General features: G+C 37.0%; 1 protein-coding gene across 1 annotated transcript; it reads right to left on the bottom strand.

Annotated features, from left to right (window-relative positions):
* Positions 1 to 428: 428 nt before the first annotated feature.
* On the bottom strand, positions 429 to 9,121 carry LOC149172181 (uncharacterized). Its single transcript, XM_089427668.1, has 5 exons — positions 9,084 to 9,121; positions 8,967 to 8,990; positions 8,756 to 8,824; positions 8,568 to 8,650; positions 429 to 720 (listed from the first exon to the last, which is right to left on the bottom strand). Exons 1-5 carry the CDS (start codon positions 9,118 to 9,120, stop codon positions 586 to 588), a joined length of 348 nt encoding a protein of 115 aa, XP_089283794.1. The 5' UTR covers position 9,121; the 3' UTR covers positions 429 to 585.
* Positions 9,122 to 10,393: the final 1,272 nt, after the last annotated feature.

Genomic DNA, 10,393 nt, shown 5'->3' with positions numbered 1-10,393 from the left:
TCTTTCCACTCGATCCAACAACCCTCTCTTTTTTTTATTTCCTCTGCTTTAGTTCACCCTTGAAGATGTTTCAGCCTCACAAAGGATCAACACATACACAAGACTTGTGTATATATCGGAAATGTGAAACAATACTAAGAAGGGGGGGTGAATCAATATTGTGCCTTATATTCAATTTTTATCAATTTTTGTCTTTTCTCTTCAAGCCTTAATTCATTCACTTATTAGCAGCACAACACATAAGCATATCTATGCATATCATGAATCATAAGCAGCATAATAAAGCTAAACATCAACCATAAAAGTAACAATGCAAACAACTATGAATATCAACATAACCAAATAATATGCACACATAGAGACATTGAGATACCTGGTGAAAAACCCACTCCAAGGCAAAAACCACCCTTGTTGTTGTTGTTGTTGCTTTTCTCAAAATTCATTAATAAACAAATCATATTACATCAATATAGTTGTTTATAACCAACAAAGAAGTATCTACTATGACTCTACGGACGCCCATCCACTAGAAGCCACCATGACCGATGAGCCTCACCTAGATATCACTGAACTATCTAGCCACCACTAGATGGAGATACCACTCCCAATGTGTTGATTTTCTGACACCCATCGGTAAGGAGCACCCACCCCTTCTTTCACCAAGCTACCACGATTTGTCAATCTTCTGAGGCCATGTTTCATAATTTTCACACTGAACCCCTTGGCAAAGCAACAACAACGTTTGTGTTAATACAATCAATACATGGGCCACTTTTCATCCCATTTTCAAATTGGACCCAATACACAATAAACTCATACATCCAACACAATTTGCAACAAAAACTGAATACAAAACCTGATACATAGTCCTCTTCAGAGCAATCTCACTACAAGCATCTCAAACAATACATCAGCCCAACACAAATAAATATGCTCATCAAAACTCAACTCTGCAACAACAAACTCATCCAAAATATGCTCAACAAGATCAAACCCTACAATAACACAATAACAATATGATCTACACACACAACCGTAATAAAACTCATGCAGCCAGGTAAAAACTAATATATTGAAGCCATAATGAAAATCTCTCCAATAATAGCCCTACAACACAAATGCATCATCAATATAAACCCTGATCTGAAACGACAACAATTACTACAATATTTCTCCTCTCCATACTAGCAGAATTTGGGAGCCACGAACTGTAGTAGAACAAATAGATTAAGCATGTAGATCTAGTGTAGCTCCATCATTCTTTGAAATGTGCTTCAAAACTGAGCTTTGATCTGCTCTATAACTCTGCACTCATGTAACATACACTCTCTATCAAACTAACCAAATCTTCTCCACACTCCGAGTATTTATCATTGATCAAAGATGTAAACACTATTCATCACTAAGCCTCCTTATTTATTTATTTACTTCACAAACCCAACTCCTAGGCCACTGGAGTACCTACCAAGCTATACAAATCAACATTCAGTTGGTGTTACAAATCAACAAGATATCTTATTGTTCATTTAACACATCAAGGATTGCACTCATCAATTAAACTGGCAATTCAATCCCTCAAGCAATCGAAGGAATATTTTACATATGACAAGGATCCAAATAATAATGACTAGAAGATGTTGCAACAAAAATGATGCAACATAAGTCTCAATAATGGAATTCATTAGGAAAAATAAGATTTTCAATGAAATTCACTTCAATCCTTTGTGAATGATCATGAGTTTGAGTAGTGACCCAAACTTCATCAATATGTGGTTCTGCATGATTTATCTTCAAATTTAATTGTTTGAACTCCAATTTTATCATCAACATTGAAATTTATCTCAACTACTTGAGCTTTGCCCTAGTCATCGATGCATTCTTTAATATCTTATTTCATATGTGAATTTATTTATCTAATGAATTTTGGTCTTGATTAAGGACTATTGAATATCTATGAATTCTATGGTCAAAGATGGCCTCAATGTTTCTACACATTGATGAACAATATTTACAATAAGAGAATGTGAAACTAGTAAAATGGCTTATTTTTCTCTTCTTAAGTCAATTAGAAAAATAGATAATAATTGTTGTCATACATCTTCACTTTTTTTTAAATCAAGGTGATAATCATCAATGTCAAAGTAGATACGATTTTAACGTGATCCTTCGAAACTAGGGATTTTTCAAGTGATCAAACCTCTAAAAGTGATGTAGGAGCATCGTCACTTCCAAAGCCATCAAACTTTTGTAGACAAACTACAAAGGAGGGGTCTTGATATTTCATAAGGAATTCAGTTCCTTTATGTAAAGAATTGAATTTAATAAGTTGATAAATGATTTTCTAGAGAATGAGTCATAAATCTAGAAGATTTGAATGGATGGTATTAGTTGTGTGAGAATTTTCCTTTTAGGCATGAGATATTGTAGAGATAGATCTTAGCAAGATCTTAGGATCAGTTAGAAAGATTATAGAATCTAAAACAAATTTGTTTTATTTCTAAAAGTTGTATTTAACTATTGTAAGCCTACGTGCTATGAGAAAGAGCTAGATGTAGAGTGTGACTATGGTAAGAAGTGAAAGAGGCCAAGGTTGGGGCAGATATTGTATATCATGTAAATTTTGTATTTCTGAATTTGATTATGGAAGCATTTTTATATGAAATTGTGTTGCATTTATCTATGCCTATGTATTATCCCTAAATTTGAATATTCCATAATATAGTACGTAAGTTTATTTATCTCAGTAATATCAACTACATGAATGCTAGATTCTTGTAAGAAGGATTAAAAATACCTTATTTAGAAATGGAAATCTGCGTGATGAAGGGAATTAATGGCAAGATGGGATCTTTGTATGTTAAATTACAGTTAAATGGTCATCTATTGAATTGTTGGGGATTTGACTGAGGTTTTATGATTGTGTTGTACTCGGACTGATGAATTGAGTCCTTCATATTCTATTTAAAATGGCTTAACTTTGCTCTGCGTTGACCAAGATTGAAATTGAACTTTGGAGAATGGAAGAATGTTATGTGGACTAATATTGCTTGGGTAAACCGTAATACGACAACCTCAAATGGTGAATGGAATTTTGAGTTGTGGCATTGATAATGGAGGAAACAAACCCAGTTCATAAGTTCTCTACCTTCGCAGGTTTCAGAAATTAATTAAAATCTTGTGGTCAATGCATGGTCATACACTTAGCAATTTGTCACTAACCAATGTGTGGTCTTGGAGATTTCTGTGTTGAGAAATGTAAAATCAGATTCTGGGAACTAAATTATTGACCAAGATATGATCAATCTGTGAGATCTAGAACAAGTATAAATGGTGAACTATTATGCTTGCATACCTAGAGAAAATCGCGGTGAATGTCCATGTACAGGAATAGTGAAAATGGTTATTTTGATTCAACATTGAAAAGGTTGGTCAAATCATGTGATTGGGGAATCTCGTTATTTCAATTCTAGAACTAAAGTTAGCATTGAGTTACAAAGGGGCGTTGTCAATAGGTTTCGATCTCCTTGAGAATCAAGATCTATTTCCAAATGACTGTGATGCGGTGGGAAATCACCAGTTGATGATATCTTCAAGGTAAGGGATCTGTTCATGCAAATTTAAGTTCCAATTATGATTGATAAAGGTAAGGTCAAGAGATTTGATTCCTCGTGGAATCAAATTCCATGTTCAAAGCTAAATAGCATATGAAGGAATTCGCCCTACAAGTTGAAATTGTAGATATGAGTGCAGATCCAATTAATTGATAACATATGAAAGTAGAAGGTATTAAAACCTATAGTTTTCCACAATTGAGATAAAATTCAGGTGTGAGACAAATTGATGGATATTTTGTCATTAAATGTTAAATAGCCAAGGTCATGACTAAAGCTCTGTAATGGTGAAATCTAACTATAAAATGAATAGTAAATGGCATGCAAAGTTTAGTTGGAAATGTGGATCTATAACATTTTAGGTGCAGGAACAGTTGGATCATTGCTCAAGATAAATTGGTTGTAATTACAGGATGTTGAAAACCCTGTAAATATATCTTTATTAGACTTTGTTTGTGATTATGAGTAGAATGAATTTGAATGCATTCATAAATGATGAACCTGTAATGAAATTACTGGAGAATACAATTTGTTCTAAAACTGTTGTGATGTCTGATTAATACACAGAGAAGAGGACTTGGCAGAATAATAGGAAGATGAACGATTGCTAGTAGTATTAACAACCTACTAGCAATTTAGTATGCACCAAAAAGCTTTTGACAATCAATTGAAATATTTTCTCTTTAAATCATCATCATATGATTCTTGAGGCGTTGTTATTCTAGATATTTCACTAATACAACTAAAAAGTATGAACTTGACATCTTAGTCATGCTGCCTTACAAACTTTGGGTTTATTAATGCACACTTTGATGGATGCAATGCATCTAGAATTGGCTCAAAAAGTGATTGTTCCACTTCTTATTCGAGTTAGGATTCAACAAAATATATCAAAAACTTGACTCCTCTTTAATTCAAGTTAGAACTTAACCAATATCTCGATTATTCTTTTGTATTTGGTATGCACAAAGCTCAATATATATCTACAACTATGGTGACTGTGGTCTCCAATCAACTTATTCTCTAATTATGATGGTCTCTCGTCACAAGCCTCTATGAACTCCATCACCCATTGGACAAGCACTCGTCTTGGAAATCCACCATCCCTTTATTTCTAAAGTATATCTTACACATTATTTTCTAAATAACCCCCTCATATGCAAGCTCGGGCCCATGATTTCCTCTATAAATATTCTAGTCTGAGTAATACCAGAAGCCGAGGTTTTCTAGCCAATTCTGGTGTCCAATTATTTGGTATGAGTATGTGTTTAATTCCTCTATAAGGATATGTATTGATACCCTGTGCAATGATTGAGTGTCTCTGCATTAAATCCGATTGATTCGTGTATGCATGGTTTTGGTTTCACCCAGTCTAGTACCTAGCATAGCGAAGCCAAGAGTGAAGCATCTGGTTATCGAACAATGTTTTTGCCTGAGTTAAAATTGACCAAGAGGTGGATTAACCATTGTGTATGTTTATTAGCATTGGGTGTAACTAGTTTTAGCCACCCCCTTAGAGATGGGTGTTTGAGAGACTAGTGTTCATGACTAAGCACCTGAATGTATAACTTTATATTGCATGGGTGAACGAGAATCTGGTGCCGTCAGCTGAAGGTTGCAATGACAAAGTCAGCATGTTGGGTCAATCTAATGCTCATGTTTAGCACTGGGCTCCAAGGGATTATTAGAGGTCGTGGATAAGGATTGCAAAGGAATCAATAAGTAGAAAGATGTTGATAGCAGCTTTGACCAAGTTCGTGCAGGGGATGGTCGTAGTAGGAGCCAAATGAGCGCTGACTTGAGCATATATAAACATTAGGTAGAAATAGATAGTGCCACAGTTTCCATGGTCGTCCTAGTTGTTTTATCACTCTATGCAAACTGTTTCCTGGCAAAAATGCATATAATAGATGGAAAACAGTTCATCAGATACAAAGATTCGATGCGTTTTACTTTAGGAAGGAAGATGTATTATATAACGTACATTCTGCAGTTTCTCAACTTCGTTATGGGGAGTGTGGGATTTCAGCATTCTTCACCTCCATATATATTGTTATAGTGATGAAAATGTCAATATCGAATGGTCAATCCAACTCAAAGAATTACAAACTGAATGGAACAACCAACAGAAGGTTTTAAATGTGTTGAATGGAATTGCAACAATCATATTTGCAAGCAACAGTGGCATGCTTCCTCAGCTTCAAGCAACACTAAAAAAACCAGCTATTAGAAAGTTAGAAACATGCACAGGGCTTTCTATTTCCAATTCTTAATTGTGCTATTAATTTACTACACTATCACTATAATTGGTTATTGGGCATATGGATCATCAGTATCTGATTATCTTCTCAATGTTGTAAGTGGGCCTAAATGGGCAAAGGTTTTATCAAATGCAACAATGTTCTTACAGTACATTATATCACAACATATGTTTTGTGTTGTTATATACGAGACCTTTGACACAAGGTTTTCTTACCAAGACGAGAAGGAATTTTCTCAACGTAACATTTTAATTCGCTTTATCAGCCATTCATTTCATGGTGAACACTTTTACTATTCCCATTCTTCCATTTTTGGGAGACTTGGTGAACTTAATTGGGTCACTGTCTTTGATTCCATTAACTTCTATATTTCCAAGCCTCATATACCTAAAAGTGAAAGGACAAAAAGATTGTGGTGATTGTTGCAGGTTAACAAGTCAATTACTCTGGATGCCCTTAGAGTTAGAGAAGTAGGCCTGTACAGGAAAAAAAAATTATGGGGAATTTTTAACGTGGTGCAATGCATCCAGAAGAGTTAAGTTGACATCATCATCCGATTAGAAAATGTTGTCTTCCCTTGTTTCCACAAGGCATCCATTGGGAAACAAAATATGAATGTTTGTTTTCATGGTTCGAAATTCAAGAATGAGGGAAAAATATGGTCACGGCTAAAGGTGACTTGGCCGAATTCAAGAAGTTTATCCATGTTAAAAAAAGTGTGACGAGTTCAACTTATTCTTTGAATTTTTTAGACAGTAAAGTGGGTCCTCTTCACAACAAATGTCAATAGTTAAGCCCAGATTTTGATTTGTGATTCAAGAAACTTTAGATGTATTTATGTGGACCGGTGGATAAGTTGGTTCCCTGAACCTCTATGCAGTTTCAACAGAATCTGGCTAAATGACACAACTGAAAATTGAACCGAAAAATCTACATCCTATTTTTATATGTAGATATGGGACTGTTGTTCTCATAACAATAAGTTGTTTTATCATTTAAACTAGAAGATAAAGGGGGGACTTTGGCACTAGGAGGTGATTAGCAGCTTAAGGGTTGTCTATTTTTTGTAAGCACGATGGGTCTCTATATTTTGTGACCTCTCATATCCAGAGAGGTTTCTCTTGGATTCATGGCCTAGAATAAATAGAGTTTGTTTTCCTTAACTATTTTAGTGTTGAGCACCTTTAAATTTCATATTTTTTTCTTTCTGTTTCAAGCTGAGCATTAGTTAAATCATATGAAACACCAATGAGGCTAAGCTAAGAATCAACTTCCCTCGTTTCTCCTGACAATGTTATGTTTTATACTAAGAATATAATGCAAATAAACTGTTTGTATTATCCCTCTACATCGATAAATTGCTGCCCTGATTTGATATGATGAAATTATGTTATGTTATTTAACCACTAGAATGTTATTCTAGTGTGCTTTCTACAAGTAACAAATATCAAAGACATTCGATGAATGTCCGAGTGTTATTTTTCTTCCTAATTTCTTCCACCTTTCGCTTATTAGCTTTGTGCACTATCTTTCAGGACTCCATGCCCAATGGACACTCTCTTGGCTATCTCAGATTTACACTGTTTTATCCCAACTCTTTTTCATCCTGATTCTCAGCCTATTCCACCATTTTTCCATCATCTAAATCTGGCCATTGTGCTCAACCTAAAGCTGTTATTTAGTATAGTGAACAACAAGTAAGCCACGTAACATTTGAGGTACGTAAGCCCCCTCTGGTTCAAGGGCTAGCTGAGGCCTAAATAGGTTTATTGTTTCCTTAGCATAGTTCCTTGCAGTTGGGAACTATCTGCAAGGTGATACAACAAGAATCTCGACTCAGTTGAGGTAGTTTGGTGCCAAGGAGGAAGGTCAAGTGCTGAGGGTTGAGGATTGCAAATCAGAGCCATTGATTTGGAACCCACATGATTGAACTTGTTCAAACATTGTTGGTTTTATTTGCATCCAAGGGTTTGGGAGGTTATCGTGCCACACATTCAAGGAAGCACCGACAACGATTGGAGGGTAGTTTTTTGGGTCCCGTGTGTAGGTGAGAAGCCATGGTTGACCAGAAGTTGTGCAAGGCCCAAGCACCTTTACGATTGAGCCTTGGAGCTTTCAAAGCCCGAGAGGCAGGTTGTGTATACAGAGTTGGGATTGTTTGCTAGAGATCTGCTTGAGCATGGGAAGTGAGGGTATTGACATTCAAGACTGGCATGTATTGGCCTCCAAAGAAGAAAAGCGAAGCTCCTGCAATAGATTGTAAATAACAAGAGTCGTGTTGGTTTTGCGTAGTGATCATACGAGGCCAAAACAGAGGACAAAGCAAAGCCTGGATGCGAGAGGAAATGAGTTAAAGTGAGGAAAATCGAAAGGCAACCTCAGTGGAAATGTCATATTGGTTGTTGGCCTTAACATGGAAGAAAAACAAATTGTGGTTTGTTAAATCCACAACGTTATGAAGGAAAACTTTGAAATTAAAATTGTTGCCCTGAATTCCTTGAACAGAATGATGGAGTTGTCGAACATTTGTCGTTAGTATGAACCAGTTGGGGAACTCTCTGATGGTCTGATAACCCTTCGAATCCTCCCGATGGGTAAACTTTGTATCAATATCATAATTTCATTCTGAAAGTGATACAAATAACCCTTTTTCTACCCATAAAGAATGGCAACCATTTAGGCGTTGTTATCATACCTCTATGAGCACCTTGGTTCGGGAATCTGTGTCCTTGGGATGGAGAACCACTAAAGGACACTGAGGTGGTAGCTCCTCACCCACTTCAAACACCCCATAATTTGCACAAATTAGAAAAAAAATGTTGAACCTCCACATATTTCAAAATGAACCCAAAAAACATACCAGGATGATGAACCTGGTAATACCTTTCATCTGTAGGTTCAACAAATCCTCCTTGCTGGAGTTCCTGGTCATATATCTTAGGGTCTTATCAACTGTGAAGACAATACATACTAAATAAAATGTATTGCAAAACCATGTCAGTGCAACATTACTATAAAATTGTCAATTTTACTTTTAATTTTTAGAGTTGTAGCAGGAGGAATCGAGATTTGAAGCTCGCTTTCTCAACATTACCTTCGACTTTGCCCTGGCAATTACCTGCAATCAAATCAATTTCCTGTTACGAAGAAACACAAAACATTGTAGAGAAAATTTAATTTCAGAAGTGCGGAAGTCTTATATGGTAATTACCAATTGAAAAGAATGATTTGGACCCGGATTTCGCCATGATTGGCGAAATCCTATCGGCTAGTCCTCATATCATTTTTGTACAGGAGACCATGCATTCCAGCTCGATTGCCCTGGCTTTCTTCAGAAGAATGTTCCCCTCTTGGCACATGGCTGCTATCAGCGCTGACGGCCTGTCGGGTGGCCTTGTATCTCTATGGGATCCTCTCGTGGTAAAAGCCAAAGCATATAAGTGTCTAGCTGGTATCCTCATCTCGGCAACCATTCGAGGAAGGCCCCACCCAATCAATTTGCTCAATGTATATGCGCCATATCGGAACAGACTTCCCTTTTGGGATTCTCTCCTTGATTCAGGTATTCTTGATATAAACTCTCTGCTCATTGCAGGTGATTTAAATTTCACGCTCAGCTCGCAAGAATGCTGGGGTCAATGCTCTTCTACGGACAATCTGGCTGTCAAAATGCGAGGGGAGTTCCTAAAAAGAGACTTGGTTGACATCATACCGGTCCCCATGTCCCCCACATGGGACAATGGCAGATTGGGTCCTGCCTTCATTGCAAAGCGAATTGATCGCTTTCTGCTGTCGACAGCCATCATTGAAAAATGGGGGATGCCCATTGCCAAAACAGGAGACGCTATCACATCTGATCACAAGCCCATTTTCCTGGAATGGGTGCGTGATCATCAAAGAATGGGCTACTCTTTCAAATTTAACTCTGTTTATCTTCAGGATGAATCCTTTGTGGCCTTCGTCAAATCCAGCTGGGGACATATCATTAATTCCGAAGAGGCTCCCTTCCTTACTTTTCGTGATAAAATCAACAAGCTTCGGGAGGGAATAAAATCTTGGCAGATCAAGAAGAAGCAATCAGACTCTCGGGATCTCAGCAACATCATCCTCGAAATAAATATGATCTCGTCAACTATCCATCTTCATGGCCTCTCTATTGACAAAAAGGTTCACCTTTGGTCTCTGGAAAAAAGGAAACAAGCTCTGCTCCTAAAAGAGGAGGCATCCTGGAGGTTGAAAAGCCGAGCTTTATGGCTCAAACAGGGCGACAGGAACACAAAGTTTTTCCATAACTTTGCAAGCGCCCGCAGAACTAGGAACTCGATATGGAGAATGGAAGATAGTAGTGGAACTCCCCTCTTCTCCCAGGCTGATATCTCCGCTGCGGCCACTTCTTTTTTCAGTGCCCAATATAAGCGTCAACAAAATGACATCTATGACATGTTGTGGGCGGTTAATCACCTTCCGATTATGTTTGACGATGCCGCTAATGAGGATTTCCTTAGACCTATATCTGAGGGG

Source organism: Pinus tabuliformis, chromosome 4_2 (assembly GCF_031772625.1).
Source record: "Pinus tabuliformis cultivar Carrire ecotype Pingquan chromosome 4_2, CPIR1, whole genome shotgun sequence".
Classification (NCBI taxonomy): Eukaryota; Viridiplantae; Streptophyta; class Pinopsida; order Pinales; family Pinaceae; genus Pinus; species Pinus tabuliformis.
The sequence above is the reverse complement of the archived record's forward strand: the minus strand, read 5'-3'. Positions and strand labels throughout refer to the sequence as shown.

Excerpts from the sequence above, each read along its gene's own strand:
- LOC149172181 (XM_089427668.1), bottom strand. The coding sequence starts at position 9,120 with ATGGCGAAATCCGGGTCCAAATCATTCTTTTCAATTG. Across the intron at positions 8,991-9,083 it reads CAAATCATTCTTTTCAATTG|GTAATTGCCAGGGCAAAGTC; the intron begins GTAATTACCATA and ends ATTTGATTGCAG. Across the intron at positions 8,825-8,966 it reads TTGCCAGGGCAAAGTCGAAG|TTGATAAGACCCTAAGATAT; the intron begins GTAATGTTGAGA and ends TTGTCTTCACAG.